Here is a 24,196-nt window from a genome sequence, read left to right on the forward strand (position 1 = left end):
TCAAGGTCAGCCTTAAAAATCTCTTTGAAAGAAAAATCCTTGTCTCATGAAATCTAACACATTCAGGTTTTGCTTCAGGGTTGGAACATGTCTCTAGCTGAGCCCCAGAAGGCTGTGGCTTGTATTCAAAGGCCATATTATGTGAAAAATTTGTCTTTAACTATTTGAATGGCCAGACAAATACAATGGGGGTGCAGCACCCTCTGCTCACCTACGGCCCCCTCTCTGTGGTGGTCTCTCTGAGGCAGGCGGCAGGTGGAGTCATTCACTCCTTAGAGAATCTGTTATTTCTCTCTTTATGCAGAGTACTCCAGGTTGGAGTCTCTTAAATTAAATGTCTGTATCTGGCAGCAACCTGATACATCAGGCACACAAACTCCTGCTGAAAAATGCATGAAGCTTCCATTTTAACAAAAGGTAATTATAATCCACTTGGCCAAAAGGGATGCATACTTTTAAAATCAAGAAACAGATACAAAGATACAATATTGCCAGATTAGTCTGGGTTATAACTTTTGAAATATATGCAAATTCCCATTTTTTACCTTTGAAACATGTTTCTTTAAAGGGCTATCAGGGACATTGTCTCAAAGGACTCTATCACATTTCTGAGACAGAGGCGAATGGTTGTCCTGAGTTAGCGGGTGGAGAAAGAAAAGCGCAGGAAGAGCGACTTCCCAGGCAGTCCAGTGGTTAAGAATCTGCGCTTCCAAAGCAGGGGGCAAGGGTGTAATCTCTGGTCAGGGAACTAAGATCCTGCATGCTATGGGGTGCACCCCCCAAAATAAATAACATGAAAAGGAAAAAAGAAACTGCAGGAAGAGAGCCTGAGTGTCTGGAGCTAGGCAGTGGGCTGGCATGAGGACCCATGTCTCCCTGGTCTCAGCTCAGCATCACCTCCTGAGCCCATGTCACACAATCCTTCTCTTTTGAAAACCACAGGTATCTGGTTGCACATACTTCTATGGGAGTGGATCCTGAAGAAACTTCACAAATTCCCATTGATAGATGACGGTCTCATCGACCAACTGTAGAAATGCCCCAAACTGTGATTATTAGCCAGGTGTTGGAGGAAGCTCATCACCTCACGCCCCCTCATCCTCAACCCTCCCATCCTTCTCACCTCTTGCCTCTTCCCACCTTACCTCCCTTGTGTTCAGCATAACTTCCAGACCCAGACTGGGTGATGACCTCTCTCTTCTGACAGCCATCTATTCACTTAGGAGTGTCTTAATGCACCTACAGAAGCTGCTACCAAGGGGGAAGAGGACTGGAAACTGTCTTATTGGGAGGCTGTGCCCCTGTGCAGTCTTCAGAATGGGGGTGTGTGACACTTCTCAGGCAGGGGGCCACCCAGCCAGGCAGGAGAGCTGTCTGGGGGTCCTGTGTCGTCAGAGAGCATTAGAGTATCCTGAAATTCTCCTGGGTACAAGAAATGGCTATATGACCTTCCAGGCTCTTACATGAGAATGTTTGCAGAAATTAAGAAAGAGCAGAAGACTATGAGATAGCTGAGATTTGCTGAGTTCATCTGCTGGTGGTGCTCAGAATATGGCATCAGGATGGCTGAGCTCCTCTGAGAGCCATTTAACAAGGTCAGCCCGAGTTCTGCTCACCAACCTGCTACCTGGGGCCCTGCAAAAGGTTCACTTACTTGCTAACTCGAACATTCTCACATGGTATTTCTGATTCAGCTCTGCCAAGGGACTGAGATTTGGGGAGGGGGAATTGTTTCCCATCCTCATCTTTCTTATTTCACTTTCCTTGCTGCCACATCGTGGAAAAGGTGAGGCCAGGAGATGACCCTGAATGGACAGTTAGCCACAGCTGGTCCCCTGCCTGGGACTCATGTGTTCACTTACAACCAACTGCACATATTCAAGCTTTGCAGATACATTTGATCCATTGTCTGGCCTCATTTGTTATTTCAACAAGTTCTGATTGAGCACCACGCCATTCCGGACACTGTGTCAGGAAGAGGTGATATGCCAGAGGCAGTGGAGGAGCTCTGTCACCTACCAGTCCTGTAAATAAGAACAAGTCACTCACTCCTCTGGTCGCAGTTTCCCCATCTGTAATACCAGTATGACCATAGCAGTACCTATGCTAGGAGGCTGTTGGGAGAATTAAATCCCCAGCAAGGCTTTAGTGTAGTTCTTGATGCACAGCAAGGGAATGATGACTATGAGCTGTTGTCATTACACTCACACTGTGGAACATGCCTCAGCCACGGCTCATGCTTGCACACGCCAACGACCTGGATTGAAGTGGAAGCCCAGAAAACAAGTACTGGAAACAATTTCCTCCTTTTCCCTAGGACTCAGCAAGTCCACAAATTAGGAATCTCTGCTGCAAAGTGCTGTGCTTAGTCGCTCAGTTGTGTCTGACTCTTTGGGACCCCATGGACTATAGCCCACCAGGCTGTTCTGACCATGGGGATTCTCCAGGCAAGAATACTGGAGTGGGTTGCCATGCGCTTCTCCAGGGGATCTTCCCAACCCAGGGATTGAACCCAGGTCTCCCGCATTGCAGGTGGATTCTTTACTATCTGAGCCACCAGGGAAGTCCAAGAATACTGGAGTGGGTAGCCTATCCTTTCAACAGGAGATCTTCCCGACCCAGGAATCCAACTGGGGTCTCCTACATTGCAGGCAGGTTCTTTACTAGCTGAGGTACCAAGGAAGTCTCTAGGAATCTCTAAGCCCTTGGAAAAAAACAAAAACAAAGTTTTCATTCTTCTTTTTGACCTTTTATTTACTTCGTCATGCAAAGATGGGTATGATAAAGGACAGAAGCAAGGACCTAACAGAAGCAGAAAAGATTAAGAAGAGATTGCAAGAATACACAGAAGAACTATACAAAAAAGTTCTTAATGACCCAGATAACCATGATGGTGTGGCCTCTCACCTAGAGCCAGACATACTGGAGTATAAAGTCAAGTGGGCCTTAGGAAGCATTACTACAAACAAAGCTAGTGGAGGTGATGGAATTTTAGCTGAGCTATTTCAAATCCTAAAAGATGATGCTGTTAAAGTGCTGCACTCAATATGCTAGCAAATTTGGAAAACTCACAAATGGCCACAGGACTGGAAAAGATCAGTTTTCATTCCAATACAAAAAGGGCAATGCCAAGGAATGTTCAAAGTACCATAAAATTGTGCTCATTTCAAATGCTAGCAAGGTAATGCTCAACATCCTTCAAGCTAGGCTTCAACAGTACATAAACTGAGAACTTTCAGATCTGCAAGCTGCATTTAGAAAAGGCAGAGGAACAAGAAATCAAATTGTTAACATCCACTGGATCATAGAAAAAGCAAGAGAACTCCAGAAAAACTTCTGCTTCATTGACTACACTAAAGCCTTTGACTGTGTGGATCACAACAAACTGGGAATGGGAATACCAGATCACCATACTTGCCTCCTGAGAAACCTGTATGCAGGTCAAGAAGCAACAGTTAGAACTGAATATGGAACAGTGGACTGATTCAAAATTGGGAAAGAAGTATGTCAAGACTGTATATTGTCACTCTGCTTATTTAACTTCTATTTCATGTGAAATGCTGAGCTGGATGAGGCATAAGCTGGAATCAAGATTGCTGGGAGAAATATCAATAATTTCAGATATGTAGTATACACCACCCTAATGGCAAAAAGAGAAGAGGAACTAAAAGCCTCTTGATGAAGGTGAAAGAGGAGAGTGAGAAAGTTGGCTTAAAACTCAACATTTAAAAAACTAAGATCATAGCATCTGGTCCTATCATTTCATGGCAAATAGATGGGGAAACAATGGAAACAGTGACAGACTTTATTTTCTTGGGCTCCAAAATCACTGCGGATGGTGACTGCAGCCCCAAAATTAAAAGATGCTTGATCCTTGGAATAAAAGCTATGACAAATCTAGACAGAGTTATTAAGAAGCAGAGACATTACTTTGCTGACAAAGGTCCATATAGTCAAAACTATGGTTTTTCCAGTAGTCATGTACGGATGTGAGAGTTGGACCATAAAAAGAGGGCGTTGAAGAATTGATGCTTTTGAACTGTGTTGTTGGAGAAAACTCTTCAGAGTCCTTTCAACTGCAAGGAGATCCAACCAGTCAATCCTAAAGGAAATCAGTCCTGAATATTCACTGGGAGGACTGATGCTGAAGCATCAGCTTCAGCATCATTGGTCATCTGATGGGAAGAGCTGACTCATTGGAAAAGACTGTGGCACTGGGAAAGACTGAAGGCAGGAGGAGAAGGGGACAACAGAGGATGAGATGGTTGGATGGCATCACTGAATCAATAAGTATGAGTTTGAGCAAACTCTAGGAGATAGTGAAGGACAGGAAAGCCTGATGTGCTGCTATTCATGGCTTGCAAAGAGTTGGACATGACTTCATGAATGAACAACAGGAGGAAAAAGACCTGACTGATAAGGCTGGTAAATATGGCCATGGGCACATGCAGCCCAATGCTGCCTGTCTGTCTGACCCTCTGCAGGTCACACATCCCTCCACTTGAGCCATGTGGCTATCTGGGTAAGGGACTGCTCTGCTGACCCATTTCTGCCATTCCTGAGTCCTGGGGTCTAAGTCTGTGCAGCGGCAGGAGATCTCCTTCCAGTCTGCTAGGATTCAGCAGATGGAGAATTCAATTCCCAATCATACGATTTTTTACATAATTTTTAAAATTTATTTATCTTTGACTGCGCTGGGTCTTCGTTGCTGTGTAGACATCTCTCTATTTTCGGCCGGTGGGAGCTACTCTCTAGTTGTAGCGTGCAGGCTTCTCACTGTGGTGGCTTCTCTTGTTCTGAAGCACAGGCTCTGGGGAGCGTGGGCTCAGTAGTTGTGACTCCCCGGCTCTAGAGCACAGGCTCAGTAGTTGTGGTGTGTGGGCTTAGCTGTCCTGAGGCATACGGGATCTTCCTGGACTAGGGATCGAGCCCGTGTCTCCTGGCATTGGCAGGTCAATTCCTTACCACTGAGCCCCCAGGGAAGCCCCCAGTCATACTCCTGTATCTGTTTGCTAACTGATTTGGAACACAGAGAGAAAAGGGTCTGATTAGTAGTCTCAGAAACTGAACATCAAAGAGAACCTCTTGAAAAACCAAAAGAGAAATGAAGAAGCCTCCTGATTTCTGCTCAGTCCTCAAACCATAGGCTCATTATCTGAGAGGGACAAAGAAAACTATATACTATGGCTTTGCTGCCAAGAATCATGACTGAGTTGGGGGCCTAACAGTCTGCTCCTAATTCAGTGAGGTTCTGTGAGGGGACAGAAAGGGGTCCTCCTGGGAACTGAAAGGATGACACAGAGAGTTTATGTGTTGTGTGTCTGTGTTAGTCACTTAGTTGTGTCTGACTCTTTGTGACCCCATGGACTACAGCCCACCAGGCTGCTCTGTCCATGGGGATTCTCCAGGCAAGAATACTGGAGTGGTTGTCACTTCCTTCTCCAGGGGATCTTCCTGACCCAGGGATCGAACCTGGGTCTCCTGCATTGTAGGCAGATTCTTTACCATCTGAACTATAGGGAAGTTCCTATAGATTCATGTGTTTATAATTTATGTGTTATACAGTGACAGAAAGACCCAATGTTTGAATCCATGGCTTGTGATCCCAGCTGAGTCCCAGAGAGCCTCATTTCTCCCTGTATGGTTCTGTGATAATCCTGGTAGAATTCATTTACTGGTAGGTGATGCCCCAACTCTTAAGAAAATAATATCGATCTCTGAGAATTTTCAAAATTAAATGTGAAGATACCACTGGCCAGGAAGCAAACGGAGGTAGGAGGAAAGAATGAAAAGAAGTAAGATGCTAGAATTTCATACAAAAGAGACCCATGTACCACTGATTTTCTGAACTCACTTTCTCTGCATCCTAAGTCATTAAAATGTATAAAAATGGATATTCTGAAGCAGCAACACTAAGAATTATCATTGCTGTAGTTGCTTGGCAACCTGAGGCTTTGGTTATTTTATTTCTAAACAGGGAATGCTATAAACTGGTATCTGGAGTTTGTGAAAATAGTTTTAAATTGATGTTCTCTCTGTAAACCAGGAAGAGATAATACAGCATTAACGTACATTTAAAGGTTTCTAAATATGCATATGTGTGTGTCTCATACCACATGCACACAAAGATTCTTCCTCAGAGTTTCTGTCCATTATATGCTATCTTAAGTAAATCTGGAGAATTAATATCCCTTTGCATTTTTCCTGGAAAATATCTATTTAATTTCCCTTCGTCATTAATGTGCATTTGAGTCCCAAAGAACAAATCTTTTACCTCCTGTGTGAATCAGGGAAACTGAGTATTGTGGCTCATATCAGTCATGAGCTCCTTTCTCTAGCTTCCCAGACACTGCGTGGGTTTCCAGTTCTGAGAAAGCAAAGATAAACCCAACAGCTAACTGGCTACTGGGAGAAAATTATTTCTGAAGACAAGGCAAAGGAATGTCCACCTTCTTCAGAGGTGCAACTCTTATGAAGGCCTGACGAAATCTTAGGGTACTCCCAGAGATCCTGCCTACGGGTTCCAGCATGGATGAGGTGTTCACATTTTGAAAAAGTTGCCTCTGTTTATAAAATGTCATTTCTCCACATTCTCTTGAATGTGACCTTGATTCCTGACTCCTCAGTAGGGCCTTAGGAGGAGAAAGACTCCCGTTCCAGACCCTGATGATAAGCATCCCTAACTTCTGTAGAATAATCTCTTCTAGAGTGGCCCCTGGGGCTTCCCAGATGGAGCTAGTGGTAAAGAAACCGCCTGCCAATGAGGAGACATAAGAAATGGAGGTTCAGTCCCTGGGTCAGGAAGATCCCCTGGAGGAGGGCATGGCAACCCACTCCAGTATTTTTGCCTGGAGAATCCCATGGATAGAGCAGCCTGATGGGCTACAGTCCATGGGGTCACAAAGAGTCGGACATGCCTGAAGCGACTCAGCATGCATGCACACGAAGTGGCCCCTGCAGCGGTATCTGCTTGCACTGAAGCTCCTGACAGCAGACTGCCTCGGGCTCCACCTTGCACCTCCAGAGAGAAGAAGAGCACCAGAGAGTCAGGTGCCTGAGCCCCAGAGAGTGTTTGTGATGGATTCTAACACACAAGGATTAGGTCTTAGTCTGAACCACAGACCAAACCCATAAAAGAAGCGTATAGAGCATAGCCCCATCATGGGGCTGTTCATGCAGAACCATGCTTCAGGTTGACTTGGGAAGAGCATCTCAGACAGACACAGCACTAGAGGGTCACAGAATGACTTTCCATAACCTCTTGTTCTGTGGAAGCCGGGACATTATAACATCTCTGTTGTTTAGAAATAGAGGACAGGATCTTGTTGGCAAATAATCAAATAGACTGTTTGACCTATTGAAGTCATTATTTCTCCAAATGGAGTCACAGCTATAAATGAAGGAAAAATGTTTCAGGCTTTAAGTATCACTGTGTGAAGGGTATGCTTCCCCTTACCAGACATCTAGAAGGTACCAAAAATTCTATTTGGAGAGAACTGGGTGGTGGTTAGAATTTCCAAGTCTTTGGAGAGACTGGTCCTGCAGATCAGCTGGGACATAACAGGACTTTAGCCAAAGCTAAGTACACACTGACAGATCCTTGTGGTGACCCTTCTGGGTACCAATTCTAGTGATGTGTGCCTGCCATGCTGGTTTCTGGCATGGGAATTTGTTTTGATGCCACTATATATTTCTTCTCATCTATCCAAGGGGAAGGCTATGATGAGGAAAAACAAATGGCTGAGCAATGGAAGCAAACAGGTAAAATGCACTGTCAAAAAGCTTAGGACTATGACAGCTTCCCCAAGACAAGAGGTTCCCCAAACTTAGGGAGTTCTGCGTAGCCTGTCAGTGCAGAACTGACAAGGGGGTTGGAGCCTTTGGTGGTCTCCTTCCTGTCCCCGGGTGCTTTTCTGAATGGTGTCACCACTTGGGATTGATCGATGGAACTTGGGTTGCCCAGCGAGCCTGAGCTATGTCACGACAGGCTGGGAAACTATTCTGCACTTGCATTTATCACTTATATCATTTGCAAAGTCAAAAACCTAGGGTGCCCATGGGAGCGCCTGGGATGGGTAATGAATCCAAACTCGCTTTCGGGCTTGCTCACATGACAGAGAGTCTGTCTGGCACGATGATGAAGAGAAACGAGGACAGGCTCTACCCCTTCTGTGCACATTCCAGTTAATTTCCCAGAAGCAAACACAAGTGATGTGAGTTCCAAGCACAGAAGTGTCCAGGATGACAAATGAAGTGGGTTTTTTGTGTGTTTTGGAAGGCGTGGGGGGAGGGTAATGAAAGTGAAGTTTGGTTTTCCCTTTTTTTTTTTTTCCTTTAAGTGAACAAGAATAAGAGGAAAACTGCAAGGGCATAAAACCTCCCTATCTCAGGAACTTACTGCAGAGACAGGGTTTGACACGGGAAAGGTGTTTAGTATGCTAACAAAATGCCGTGCGATGGGGGTTTGGAGCATGGACTGAATTGCTAAAAGAAATCTGGGCCATCCTGCTGTGCTGAAGACCTCACGCTGTGCAGAGCAAAGGCAGCTAATATATTACAGAGCTTGATGAGGCTGGGCGAGTGGATCGGCAAGGAACTGCCAAGGTCTCTGAGGCTGTAAAACGTGATGCAGTTTGATCCTGCCACCAACTGGCTGGGTGATTTGAGTAAATCTTGGCCTTATCTTCCGGCACCTTGAAAGAGGATAGTTTGTCGTCGATTAATCGCTTTGCAAATGCATTCTTAGAACCAAATATTGACTATCCACTGTGGCTGAGAAGCTGAAACAATATTACAGCAACGATCTTCGAAAGCTCACATATAATGATGGGCATTGAGGACTGAGGGATGATAAATTGGCTATACAAGTGCACTGCCAGTGAAGGTTTGGGGAGGACAGAGCTGGCTGGGTGGTCAGGCCACCATGTTTTCGGACACCAAGCAGTGGGCAGCTCTGCAAGATCCCCAGGAGGATCCTGATGGTGGGGGACGACTCTATGCCTGTGTCTTATGTTGACACCGTATTTATATTAAGTATAAGCCTACTTCAACAGAGAATGAGATGGTTGGGTGGCATCACCGACTCAATGGATATGAGTTTGAGCAAACTACAGGAGATGGTGAAGGACAGGGAAGACTGGCGTGTGGCAGTCCATGGGGTCACAAAGAGTTGGACACGACTTAGCGACTGAACAACAAAGTCTACTTCAGACATGGAGTGTCTTCAATCATCACTCCCTCAGAGCCAGAAGGGAAAGAAGGGAGCTGAAGCAGACGGGTGTCTGCAGAGAACAGTGCGTGAAGTTTCCACATTTCGTCAGCCCTCGCAAGTGAGCAGGTAGCTGGTTGTTGTGGCTAACTGGTGTGTGATATGTTTAATTTAGCAAGAGACCTTGAACTATCAGCAAAATCAATTTTTAATGTTGATAGTAAAATCCAACTTGAACCAAAAGGAAGTTACTTTATCTAAAGTAAAAGTAATTTCATATGCTTACTTTTATCCATCCCCCCACCATCAATTCAACAAATATTTATTTAAATCCATAAAAGCATGTCACTCCACAGAAACAATGTGATATATATATACATATATATATATATGTATATATATATATAAATAAGAGATATAAACATACAAGCAAAATACACAATCAGTGACCTCATAAGGTGGTATTTTGAATTTTGTCTACATCATGATCTGTTAAGTTATCATACTAATACACATTTCCCTTTTTATGGACAGGGAAGACACAAGGGCTGATAACTCTTTCTTTTCTTTCTGAGATCTTCAGCCTTGACAGTATCTCTCCAGACCTTTATTTTTTTCCCTCCTTCTCTTCTCTCTTCCCTTCCTCCCTCCCTCCCTTCCTTCCTCTCTTTCTTGTAATCACAAGTTGACTTTATTCAACTGCAAAAATGATACTGAATGAAACTTCATAAACCTTCAAATTGAATATTTTTTCCTCATAGAAAAGAATCACACAAGGGCTGGAAAATCCACTTCAGGGTGTATCCTAGGATTCCAAATTTCAAGAACTGAGACAGACTGGCTTATAATATCTATTTAAACTCCAAAGTAGGCTAGTAATGGGCTTCCTGGTGGAGAACAAAATCACAGTGTTGGCATCAACTTATGGTAGAGGCAAAGGACAACTCAAGAACTCATACTGAATCTCAGTTATTGTAGAAAAAACTACCTGACTTACCTTTTCCATCCTACACAACAGAAACTTATATTTTGTTGAATCCTACAGATTAAAAAATGATTCCATGTACCACATATTTGCTTAAACCTCAAGGCAACTCTGTAAAGTACGTGTTATTTCCATTTCAATAGGTGGGTATAGGCTCAACGACATTATCGTTATTGGTTATTGACTACAGTGTTACACACTTTACAAAAGACTTTCACACACATATCATTTGGAGCCTTTTATCCTTGTTGTGTAAATAAGATATATAGCTATAGCCCTCAGTTCATGAGATGTGAAGGTTCAGATAGCTAGTGAAAGATGCAGCTGGACCCTGGCAGAGCCTGAAAAATTAAAGAGTTCCCCTCATCCCATCACCACATTGTCCAGTGGAAAAGCTGAACCGGAGCGATGGTGGTGAGGGGTGGGATGACCCAGGGCTGGGTCATTCATGGCCAAAGCTGATATGGCAAGTTTTTGGCTATGCCAGATATAGGAGCAGTTCTACTTTCATCTTTTTGGAGCATAACCGAGAAGAGGAAAAGGATCTTGGAAGTGAAACAAACATTTGCATGGGATAGTGGGTGGTAATTCCCCAAGCTTTTCAGTTCTCCTAAATAGGATTGCCAGATAAAATACAGGATGCCTCTATAGCTAATGCAATACTGGGGACATATTTACACTGAAAATATTTGGTTTTTATCTGAAATTAAAATTTAACTGGGCATCCCATATTTTTATTGGTTAGATATGGCAGCTCTACTCCTAAGGGAATGGTAATTCAATTTTAGGCCCCTTGCTCTTATCTCTATAAAGCATTTGTACAATGGTGGCAATAATTTTAATGCATGCATGCTAAGTCATTTCAGTTGCATCCAACTCTGTGATCCTATGGACCTTAGCCCCAGGCTCCTCTGTCTATGGGATTCTCCAGGCAAGAATACTGGAGTGGGTTGCTATGCCCTCCTCCAGGGGATCTTCCTGACCCAGGGATCGAACCCACATCTCCTGCAGCCCCTGCATGGCAGGCAAATTCTTTACCACTAGTGCCACTAGGGAAACCTCAACAATAATTTACAAATGGCAATTGTGATTAAAGCCCTCAACTGAGGTAACTTCCTATTATTCCTGACTTGAGCAGCCTAATGTTAGGATTGGGGCAAATTTATGTATTTCCATAGCTTTTGAATTTGGCAGATCAGGCATTACATAATTGCTAGCAAAGGCCAGTTTCTGGCACTGAACTGACAATGTGGTCCATACCTCTGTAGTACAACTCTCCCCAGATGTCACTAGGTTGAGAAATCCACACCTAGCCCTGGTACCATGTTCACCTCATCCCATTCTTTGAGTAGAAGAGTCACTTACTTGTATGGGATGTGCTTGCTGCCATTGACGAGAGCCAGGATGACATTGCCCAGGGCAGACAGTGAGAGGCACAGCCCTGAGCCTCCTTCCCGATTTTTGCTAAGAGCTTTCACACAGCTGCCAAGATCGATGAGGTGCAGGCGGCTGCGGCCTCCAGACACTGCCACAGGAGAGAAGACAAGAGAAGAAAGGACTGGTTAAGTCTGGTAAGCCCTCATCTGTCCTTCATGCGGCTCCTTGGGAAATCTGAGGGGAAAAAAGAGGAAGTAAAAGGCTGAAGTTCATGATCTAGTATGAGACCCCAACCAAATCATGCAGGGGTAACAAATAGCACAGTCCTCTTAGATTCTGTCCATCACACACCACTGGCCTTCTGAAACCTATGGACATTCCTACTATAAATAAAGGAATAATTCCTTCTGGTTGGATGAGATGAGATTTAATAGAGATGGTAAATTTCTATTAAAAGAGAATAAGATTTGTGCCTACAGAAATTTCTGCCTTTGTGTAACAGAATTCTGAAACTGATCGTATTAAAACTTGAATAGCCCATAAGTGATTATCTGCTTTGGTTGAGTGTTATAGAGACCAGTGACCTAAAGCTCAGCCAGGAATCAGGTTAATAACTCAAAATAATAATCAAATGGGTTAAAACCAGTAATAATGAGAAAAATCTTGAAAATAGCCAGAGGGGGAAAACCATGTTACAAGTAAAGGAACAATGATAAAATGATGTTTCTCAGAAATAATACAGGGGAGAAGACAATGGAGTGACATTCTTAAAGTACTGAAAAATTCCAACCTACAGTTATATACCCAGCCAGAGTCTCATTCTCAGATAAAAGGAAAATAAGGACTTTTTCAGACTTAAAAAAGCTGAAAGAATTCATCACAAAGGATATACACAAAAGAATGGAGAGTTTTGGAAATGACAACCATGTGAATAAATATATGCTTTTCTCTTATTTAAATCTCCTTAAAAGTTAATTGACTGCTAAAGCAAAAATAACAACAATGTAATATGTGGGTATAACACACACACAATTAAAATGTTTGACAACAACAGCACAAAGTTTATGAGTGGAGAAATGAAAATACTCTATTGTAAGTTTCTTTTTCTAGACATGAAGTGGTATAATAACACTTGAAAGTAGACTGTGATAACTTAAAGATGTATACAATAAATCCTACAGCAATCACTAAATAAAGATTTAGATCTAAAAAGCCAGCAAAGAATATTAAGTGGAGTCATATAAAATGTTCAAGAAGTTCAAAAGAAAGCAAATAAAATAAAAAGGAAAACAAAGAACAGATGGGTTGAATAGAAAACATACAAAAAAAAATAATACTTTGGGCCACACCATATGAATTATCCCATTAAATAAAGTAGTCTGAATATCCTTATTAAAAGTCGATATTGTTGGATTTGATAAAAAGCAAGACTCTTCTACATGCTGCCTATGGGAAGTGCACTTCAAACATAAAGAAACAATAGGTTGCAAACGTAAGTATGGTTAAGTATACCATGCAAATAGTTGCCGTAAGAAAGCTGCAGCAGTTACAATACCAAACAAAAGAGACTCAAGACAAAAATATTACTGGAGGGAAAGAGAGACATTTTATAATGATAAAGGACAAAATTCATCAGGAGGTCCAATCAAAAATGCTTATGCTTTAATAATGGAAGTTAAAACATATGAAGTAAAATCTGATAGAATTGCAACAATGAACAAAAAACTCCAGACTTACAGTTGGAGATTTCAAATACCCCTTTCTCAATAACTGATATAACAAGTAGACAGAAAACCAGTAAGGACATAGAAGATTTGAACAACTATCAATTCATTCTACCTGACATTCAACCCAACAACAGCAGAATACACTTTCTTTTGAATTGCACACAAAATACTTACCAAGATAGACTATATTCTGGTACATGAAACAAATCTAAGTAAATCTTAAAGACTTCATATCATTCCAACTGCACTCTGATACATTAAATTCGAAGTCAATTCAGAAAGACACCTGGAAAATACCTAAATATTTTGAAACTCAACAACACAGCTCCAAATAACAGGGTCAAAGAAGAAACCAAAATGGAAATTAAAAGTGTTCTTAAGTGAATGAAAATGAAAAACAACATATCCAAATTAGTAAGACACTTCTATTGTTAGAAGGAATTTACCCCATTAAATGCCAATATCAGAAAACAACAGAGGATTCCAATCAGTTACCTCAGCTTCCACTTTAATAAACTAGAAAAAGATGAGCAAATTAAAGACTAAATAGCAGAAAGGAAATAATTAATACAAAATCAGAAATCAAGGAAATATAAAATTTAAAGAACAGTAGAGAAAAATCAATACCATCTAAAGTCGATTCTTTAAGATCAATAAAATTCATATCTCTCTAGCATGACTGATCAGCAAAGAGCAAAGACACAAATTTCCCATGTCAGGAACAAAAGAGGTAGTAGCCTCACTACAGTTTCTACGAATAAAAAATAAAGAAACATGATACCAGTAAGTTAGCACAACTTGGAAGAATGAACACCTTTCTTGATACATACAAAGTAGCAGAGCTCACTCAAGAAGTAACAGATAATGTGACTAACCCTACATCCATTAAAGAGATAGAATCTGTAGTTAACAACCTTTCTACAGAGAAAGCAGTGGTGAATTCTACCAAACTTTAAAGGAAGAAATAATATCAATCTTACACAAATTCTTCCTGAAAATTAAATAGGAGAGTGCGTGCGTGCTAAGTCACTTCAGTCGTGTCCAACACTTTGCCGCCTCATGGATTGTAGCCCACCAAGCTCCTCTGGCCTTGGTTTTCTCCAGGCAAGGATACTGGAGTAGGTCATCCTCCTCCAGGGGATCTTCCTGACCCAGGGATCGAACCCGTGCCTCTTACACCTCCTGCATTGGCAGGAGCGTTCTTTATCACTAGTGCCACCTGCGAAGCCCCAGATAGGAGAGACTACATTCCAATTAATTCTTCGAGACCAGGGTTATCCTGACAGCAAAAACAAAGATATTCCAAGAAAAAAGTTGAAGGCCAACTATCCCTCATGAACAAATAGGCAAAAGTTCTAAACAAAATACTAGTGAGTCATACTAGAAAATTATAGCTAGGAACATATTAAAAGGACTTTTATACCATGAATAAATTAATTAATGACTAAATAAGTGAATTAATCCAAGGAATGCAGGGTTGGTGAACAAAAAATTCATCTATTGTTATAATTCACCATATTAGCAGACTAAAAAAAAAAAGATTCTCTCAGCAGATGCAGACAAAGCATTTAACAAACTCCAATATCCATCACTGATAAAAATGGTCGGCAAAATATAAATCAAAGGTGATATTTTCAGTTTAATAAAAAGTGTCTAGGAAAAACCTGCAGCTAATAGCATTCTTAATAGTAAAAGACTAAAGCTTTACAAGATCAAGAACAAGACAAGGATGTTCACTCTTTCTATTCAACTGTTATAGGGGAGGTTCTAGCCAGCTCAACAGGGAAGAAAAAGAAATAAAATGTATCCAGATTGGAAAGAAATAAGTTAAACTGTCTTTCATGACAGATTACATGATTATCTATGTAGAAAATCTAACAGAAGCCACAAAAAAAGCAACCAGAACTAATAACTGAGTTTAGTAATTTGTGGAATATTAGGTTCATGGATCGAGATTATCTCGATATCTTGTATTTCTAAACTGTAGGGACAAACAACTGGAAATTGAAATTTAAAAATACCTTTTACAGTAACATCAAAAATATTGAATACTTACAGATAAATCTGACAAAAGATACATTCACTGAAAACTACAAAACATACCTGAGAAAAATTAATAAAGACTTGAAAAAATAGAGAGAAGTCTGATGCAGGAGAGCAAGGAAAACATCCAGGAACCACTGTCCTGACCCCAGTCTTGTCTCTGCTCATCCTGTCTCAACTTTACATCTAGCACTAACAAAAAAGGTGATGAAGGTTTACAGAAAATATAAAATTTCAATTCAGGTTCTCCAGTGACTCTGGTACACTTGTGGCAAAAACCTTTCCACATTAAGGATGTTATATTTTGTTTATCTCCAACTATCTCCAATAAAAATCCTTAATAGGAAAGATATAATACGTTACTTTTCTTTAATCTTATTTTGTATTATGCAGGATCAAGCCACTGGCAGCGTGCAAGGGAAATAGTTATTTTTAAAGCAAAATATCATCTGTTTTGCAACCTAATTATATAGACAGAAGAAGCTCAGATATTTCATGTGCTCTGCAGATTAAAGGGCAAAGACAGGGACCAATTTGGACTTTCAGACTCTAATAGTCCATTTGATGTAATGGAATAAAATTCGTAATGTACATGTAGTAAAATAGAACACAGAGAACAAAAGCATAGTTTAGACTGTGCTAAAGAATAATATTATAAAATACCTGTAATTATACCTGCATGACTCAAAATGAGAGTCATATTTTAAACAATGTAAAACCAACTTTGCTCTATAACCACCGGAGTTTCAGTAGTCACAGAATTCTGAACTTCACACACAGTGCTGAATCCGGAATGGTACACAGTGAGTGAGCTCAGGCCATCAGCTATTACCAAGCATTCCCATTACTACAGGTGGTTGGAGAGAAAGTAGTTCTAGAATCAATGAACAATAGGTGATAATTAACAGCAAGTAAGAAGCAGGTTCTTCACGGACTTTTCAGATTTTTGAGGTCAGAGCTGCAAGGTTTAGGAACATAACCCAGTCTGCCTTGAGACTTTATTTTTGAATATGTGTATTTCAAGTCTAGACTTTGACCAAATGAAATTACCCATATGCCTTACTCTCCCACAGGAAGCAATATACTAATTAACCCCACTCCTGAGTGATTCTTCCAACTCATGTTCATGGAGCCAGGATATGCTAAATTCTTCCCAAAACATTGAATTACTACAATAATCCTATAGGGCAAGAATTGGCTCTGTTGTATAGATGAGGAAACTGAGGTTCACAGATGTTAAACAAATCACTCAAGATCTCATAGAAAATTAAAACTCAATCTAAGATGAAAATCCAGAGCTAACTTTTACAATTATAATTTACTCTTTTAACTCACTTTCCCATAACTTAGTGGTTCCCAAACTTGGCTGCATATCAGAATCACCTTGGGGTATTTACAAAATGTGAACGCCTGGCTCCTACTCCCAGGCTTTCTAATTTAACCAGTCTGGAGTATGGCATGGGCATTGGGATTCACCGGAAGGCTACACAGGTGATTCTCTTGTGCAGCAAAGTTTTGGAACAATGGCCTTGCCACCTGATCAGGTTAACCCAGGCCCTCCACCAGCTGTGTCAGGCACACTGTCTGATGCCCACAGCACATTGCAGGCTTGTGATGTGTGGTGACTGTCCCTTAGCTTGTCTTTGCACTTCTGCTCCAAAAACATGAACTGTACACTTATCAACAGGTCAGCTGGGTTTCCTCCTAAACCTAACTATGCCCCTTGTACTTAATATTATAAATAAAAATAATAAAATATTATGTAAATCAATAAAATACATTTATGTAAAGAGTTAATGTTTCTAAAACACTGAAATCAATGCTTTGGAAAGGTGTGATTAAAATGAGTTAGTTTTTGGAAAAAGATACTGACTTTGGTGTGAATGAGAAATTACAGTGTGGGAAAAATTTCAAGAATCTAGAAAAAGTCTATACTCAGTTGCACAAGTGTCTCTTAAGTCCTTGAATCATTCAGAAGAAATTGAAAGCAAAAGCCAGATTATTAATATTGAGTATGGTTTATAAAAGTCAGAATCTAAAGTTGAAAACTCATCTCAAAGAGAAAACCATGGTCCTGTATCAGAAGACCAATGAATAAACACACAATTGTAGGTTTTAAGTTGAAAATGTTTATGACATGAATGTATCCTTTTATATGATTTTCCTTTTTAACTTAACTTCCTCAGTTAACTGATCAATTCCTTCCGACTGTGTTGCATGAGAGGGCTTCTCTGACCTCACACCACCTGCTTCCACAAAGGGTAAGAGGATGGTCTTTCTCTTTCTGAGACTTTCCCTGGTGGCTCAGTGGGTAAAGAATCTGGGCAACGTAGGAAACCGCCTGCAATGCAAGAGACCCAGATTCGATCCCTGGGTTGGGAAGATTCCCTGGAGGAGGGTATGGCAACCCACTCCAATATTCTTGCCTGGAAAATCCCATGGATAGAGGAATCTGGCGGGCTGCAGTCCAAGGGATCATAGTCAGACACAACTCAACAACTAAACCACCACTACCATCACCTCTTTATGAATTAGCTAAATGAGGTAAGGAAGAAATTCACTCACTGTTTAATATACAGCACACATGCCACTTGGTGTGACACGTAAAAACTGATGTGCAGGCACCTTACTGGGCTGCGGAGGGCACTGTGCCAGGCGACAGAAGACTCTGTCCTCAGGGAGCTTGTAGTCTGTATGATGGGGCTGAGACAAGCCCAGAATAACTGAGATATAAGGCAGGGGCTTAACAGCCCACGAAATGCTATGGGACTTAAAGGAGAAAGATATTCCAGAGGGGAGAATCTGAAAGGCTTATGGGGAGGCAGCTCAAGGGAGAAGCGGGGTTCAGACAAGGCTTTTTAAAAATATTTATTTATTTATTTGGCTACATTGGGTCTTAGGTGAGGCACATGGATCTTCATTGGGTCACACAAGATCTTTTGTTGTAGTTTATGGACTCTCTAGGTGTGGCACATGGACTCAGCAGTTGAGGCTCATGGGCTTAGTTGCTTAACCCTGGAATCTTAGTTCCCCAACCAGAATTTGAACCCGAGTTCCCTGAATTGCAAGGCAGATTGCCACTGGACCACAAGGGAAGTCCCCAGACAAAGTTTTTTTTTTTTTAATTATTATCGATGTTATTGTTCCTTCCCTTCCTTTCCTTCCAAGAGGAGGCAACCCTGACTCTAGTGGTAGAAGAGATTGAAAATAAAAGCACAAAAAGATGATTGATGGGGGTCCTAGTTGGTGAGGTCCCAGAAGAGGCAGAAGGGGACAGGATGAAGAACAAAGAGATGGAAGGGAGCAGATCTATGGGAAAGGAGTGAGGGAAAGCAAGGTACACGGACAAGGAGGTTTGGATGCTAAGAGGACAGAAGCTGAGGCCATAGCCAGACTGACTTGTTCTTCTCCTTAAACAGGAGGCTGATTATCCACTGAAAGAGTTAGAGCAGGGGCCTCAGGCTCCGAAAGAAGGTTGGAAACAGCTGCCCTGATGGAGGTGGTGGGGAGGCCATGAGGCATCACTGTAGGAATCCCAGACTGCAGAGTTTGGAAAACTGTCTCCTGGCCCAAGATTTTAAAAATCGTATTACAAAAATCTCAAAACATGGAGCTGTCATTTCCCTGCTGACCAAGGAGAACGTGAGAGCCTGCAGGGGCCCTCATGTGTGGCCATCCTCACTTCACAGGGCTTTGCAATGATGGATAGCAGAGGCCCAGGTCTGCCTCTTTTAAAAGCAACATTTCCCAGATCCCCTTTTCCCACACCCACCACCCCAATAACAGATCTCTAGAGTCCTGTGGACCGCATAGCCCTGGATAGAGCATCAGCTGATTCAAGCCATTCCAAGATACACAGGAAAGAGTGGCTGTGGTCAAAAGGAAACCAAGATTAAGGGAATAGTCTGATGAGACTTGTAAGCAGACGAGTGCAGGCAGAGAGTGTCCATGTCCTCGTCCACTGGTTCGTGTGGACACACACAGATGGAGGCCTGTGTGCTGTACACAACCACACACACAGCCAGCCCAGCCTCCACTTGGCCTCCACACTTCTTCCCCTGGAGACGATAAAGTGAAGGAACAAATCAGAGACCTAGTGTCATTCTTAACCCTGGGTAGCAGTTGCTTGCAAACTGAGATTACTCATCAAAATGATGCTTTTAAAGACCATCTTAATCAATAGGACTTGTAAAAATCTACACGGTGAACTTATTCCACTGAAGTATCACTAGTACCATCTGGCTTTGAACTCCTAATTCACTCATCTTTATGGGGAGCAGCTGCTGACTGTTACAGTTTTAGGGTCTCTTCCTCAATGGTGCAATTTCCAAGGGGAATCTCAAGCCTTTACAGAGGTAGCTTAGCAAAGCGGGGGAAGGCTCTGTGATGGGTGAAGAATCAGCCTCACTAATTCTCCAACAACGTTTAAACCAGGAAATATTTTAAGCTTAACCTAGTGCTGTCTGCAAAGCAGTGATATATCAACACAGAATTTTCTTTTCTATCTTGATTGGACATGTTGAAAACATTTTCGTCTGTCCACTCATATGTGCATATGTGTAAGTGTGTGTGTGTGTGTTTATAAAATGCATATATGTGTATAAGATCCAGGTGCCTATGCACACATGCTGTGTTTACTTTTTACAGCAGACAACTAATTTGAACACTTTGGATCCATCATCTTCACTTTTAATGGCCAGTTACCAGCAGTTCGCTCTGCTTTGCTTCCCTGCAGGGTGACTAATTAATAAACTTTTCCTTAATTGAGTTCTGGCTCCCAGGTCCAAGGGGATTATTACTTATATATAAGTAAACAAATTTTCCATTTTAAACAACACTCCAAATCTCCTCATTATATTTTAAACAGATATAAATTCACTGAGGTCAAGCAAGCCGCAGGCTAGGAGGCTGTGTGCATTCTGGCCTAAATTCTCTTCCTCACAGGAAGCCAGGTGTTGTGGCAGGCAGGTGATGCCCCCAGATCCTTCAGGGCTTACCCCATCATCAGCCTCGATGCTGCACTTTCTTTGTTCTCATCTACAGTCATGTTAGAAAGTAACTATCGAGGTTCTGGAAGCCATTAATGGTATCTGCCTTTTCTTTAAACCTGAATTTATTATTTAAAAGCCATTCACGTCCACAATTTATAAACAGGAAGATAATGAATTTGATGTTAAACATTTAGTAAGTGCCCAGGATTTGTTAAGGGCTGATTTGGGTGGATGATTGGGTGGAGTGTCCTGCTGTTGCTTCTGCTAAGTCACTTCAGTCGTGTCTGACTCTGTGCGACCCCATAGACGGCAGCCCACCAGGCTCCTCTGTCCCTGGGATTCTCCAGGCAAGAATACTGGAGCGGGTTGCCATTTCCTTCTCCAATGCATGCTAAGTCACTTCAGTCGTGTCTGACTCTGTGCGACTCTATGGATAGCAGCCCACCAGGCTCCTCTGTCCACGGGATTCTCTAGACAAGAATAGTGGAGTGGGTTGCCATTTCCTTCCCCTAGCCTACACTTTTTGGAAGTTGTATGCTAAGTTCTTAGAGTTCAAATAATTTAATCAACTATTTCTTTGTTTTCAAGATTCCTCCCTACTTTCAGATTCCAAATTGAGAGCAGACCCATGAAAGGAAGTGAAAAACTGACAACAAAGTTGCTTTAACTTGGTTTGAAACCTAGAAGGAGGAGATTATCCTTCCTCCAGAGCTTTTCAGCTCAGAGACATTTGGAAGCTATTTGGCTCCAGATTCAAATCTTCAGTAAGTCACCCTTTGCTGACAGTACAAGAATCCACTGTAAGCTTTGATTACAATAATTACTGGCTGCTTAAAAGAATAAAATAAATATTTTTTTCAGACTCCCCACATTCATGCTGCTAAGATAGAACCCAGAAAAATCAGTGAGGGCAGGATCTAAAGCCAGCTCCCAGATTGTTAGGAGAACTGTGGATAAAGCTCTGTTAGAGAATTTAAAGGTCTGGATCACTTCATCCCTATCCTAATTCCTTGTCTCCTTCTTTTTTAGCAAGTTATTCTAAAAGGAAATACTATTCATAATGTGAGCCCTCCACTGAAAATCAATCTCCCCTGAAAGACTCGTATTCAAAAGATTTTGCTAATCCCCAGTATCACCATCACTGGTTGTCAAGAGTGATCTATATTCAGCTGACGGACGACATATCTCCTTGGGTGCAAGCGAGGGCCAGTACATCTGGATTCCTGGGCAGCAGCCAGTATAAGTAGCCAAGGCTGTGGGTCCAAGCCTGGATTAGTGGAACTCTGGCCCCAGCAACAATATCTAGCAAGATTTTAGCCCCGGGACTACACAACCTCATAATAGGGAAGAGGGGGTGGGGCACATCTCTGGGCCCAGTTAAAACTAAAGCAAGAAAAGTGAATGACTGATCCATGCGGCTACAAGGATGCATCTCAAATGCACTGCAGCATGCTCAGTCACTCAGTCTTTTCCGACTCTTTCGCAGCCCCATGGGCGGTAGCCTGCCAGACTCCTCTGTCCATGAAATTCTCCAGGCACGAATACTGGAGTGGTTTGCCATTTCCTTCTCCAGGGGATCTTCCAAACCCAAGGATCGACCCCCATCTCTTGTGTCTCCTGCATTGGCAGGCAGATTCCTTACTGCTGAGCTACCTGGTAAGCCCCTCCAATGCATTATATTAAACGAAAGAAGCCAGACACAAAAGGGCCACACATGGACTGAATGATTCCATTTAGGTGATATTCTGGATGAAGGCAAGACTATAAGAAGAAGAATCTGATCATGGGCTGGGGAGGGGCTGACTGCTAGGGCTAGAGGGACTTTTCTGTACCCATGACTTTGCTCTCTATCTTGGTGGTGGTGGTGATGGTTACACGGCTGAATAGATTTGATAACATTTATTTAACAATATATGAAGAGGGTAATTTTTACTGAAATTAAGTTATATCTCATAAACCTGAACTAAACAACAATTAAGGAATAGGAACAATAACAGAAGACTGGACCAACAAAGGCATTGAGATGGGGGAGGAGAGAGCTTCCACTTCCCTTAAGCGGAAAGGGGGAATGGAAGCCCCTCACAGCTGCCTCCAGCAGAACCAGTTTCCAACTCTTTGGGCAACAAGGAGCCCAAATTGGGGGGCCCATCCACAGGTCGAGGCTGCACGTCTTAATTCCAGGTTCTATGGAATATGGTTAGTTGGTTGTCTCCCATTATAGTCAGTTAGCTCCACAACTTCTGGACACCAGAGTTAGGCTCCTAACTCAGGGCTTTTGTTTGTCTTCCTGGCATTCAGTGTCCTTAAGGCAATCATTCAGAGAGTGCTGGGGGCCAACTGCCTGGGTTTTGAAAAGCCCTGTAGAAGTGGACAGAGAGCTGCTACTATTTGGCCAGTCAAGTGTTGGGGGCCACACTTGCCTTAGAAAAGCCCAGTGAGGTCAACAGACTACCTTGCCCACAGCCCAGGGGCCCACCTGAGACACTCAGCTGAGTGCTGGCACTCAGCTTCTGAGCACGGAGTATACACTGCTTGGCAGACAAAGATTGGAATGATGCAGTGCTGGCTTTGAAAACAGCCAAGAGGGGATCCTGTAAGTACTGAGTTGGGTTCCTGGCAGGGCCGCTTGCTCACAGAGCATGTCCTGGGCATAGGTGTTTACAGAGAAATGTCACCGCTGGGCATTACCTGAGGGAGGGAGGCAGCCAGGATCTGGTTAGCTATTCAGAAGTCTGATTCATAGTCTATTTTAAAAACATGATTTTGTTTCTTCTGGGTTCACAGAGTGAATTCAAGCTAATGATTAGTAACATAGTCAGGGTGCTTGGTAGACACATTGGTCTTTCATGATGAGCACTTATATGGTTTATGAACAAAAATATACTATGAAGCAGTTGTTTTCCTTTACTAAAGTTTGTTCTCTCACGTTCCCATGGCAATTACACGTGTAAATTATATTTAGCAAGCAAGCCCTTTTCTCTTGGATGTTCAAAAGCAAAGGTCAGCGCAGACTGGTGAGATTGTACTACACTTCTTTTTTAAAAACTCATTTACTTGATATCTTCTTTTTAGCTGAGCCCCCAAGACATGTGAAATCTTGATTCTCCCACCAGGGATCAAACCCCACGCCCCCTGCACTGGAAGTGCAGAGTCTTAACCACTGGACCACCGGGTAAGGGCTTAGATTGTGATATGTTTTAAAAGGTCCCGGGCTGCCCTGGAGGAGAGCCTTCTCCCCAGGGAGGGCGGGGGGGTGGGGGGGCGGTAGAGGTGGACTTACTTCCCCCCTTGCCGCTCTTCTCCATGCGGTACTGGTAGATGTGCAGCGTGAAGAGCATGTGCGAGTTGCGGAGGTCATCCTCGTCGCAGTCTTGCTGGTTGCCCCGCCGGGAGGCGATGGCCGCATCCAGGAAGAAGGCAGCCTTCTCCGCGGTGGGTGCCCGCAGCTCGCTCTGGTTCTGCAACTGCAAGACACAAGGGAAGGGCTGATGCTGCGGGCGAGAGGGCTCACCTGCCACTCAGGCTGGCTGTCCCTTCCCCACTGTCCAAGGCCGATGTCCTTCTGGAACCAGGGCCCATGCCCATGTGCAATTCTCAGCCTAATTTATTCATATCTGATAATTACCCTAAGCATGCTTATTGGAGAAGAATACTTTTACCCATTTTACAATGGAAGTAGAATCTGTAAGTTGTTTTTGTTGTTTGGTTGCTAAGTCGTGTCTGCCCTTTTGTGACCCCATGGACTGTAGCCTGCCAGGCTCCTCTGTCCATGGGATTTTCCAGGCAAGAATACTGGAGTGGGTCGCCATTTCCTCCTCCAGGGGATCTTCCTGACCCAAGGATTGAACCTGAGTCTCCTGTATTG

General features: G+C 42.5%; 1 protein-coding gene across 1 annotated transcript in view; it reads right to left on the reverse strand.

The window, feature by feature from the left end:
• The window catches only part of KIF26B (kinesin family member 26B), a 496,587-nt gene that overhangs the window by 59,758 nt on the left and 412,633 nt on the right, over nucleotides 1-24,196 (reverse strand). The window contains exons 9-10 of the mRNA XM_065935600.1: nucleotides 23,612-23,795; nucleotides 11,559-11,718 (exon numbers count right to left, since the gene is read on the reverse strand). Of these exons, the coding sequence (XP_065791672.1) occupies nucleotides 11,559-11,718; nucleotides 23,612-23,795 (344 nt within the window). The remainder of the gene's footprint in view (nucleotides 1-11,558; nucleotides 11,719-23,611; nucleotides 23,796-24,196) is intronic.

The sequence above is a fragment of the Muntiacus reevesi genome, chromosome 5 (assembly GCF_963930625.1).
Source record: "Muntiacus reevesi chromosome 5, mMunRee1.1, whole genome shotgun sequence".
In the NCBI taxonomy this organism is placed as follows: Eukaryota; Metazoa; Chordata; class Mammalia; order Artiodactyla; family Cervidae; genus Muntiacus; species Muntiacus reevesi.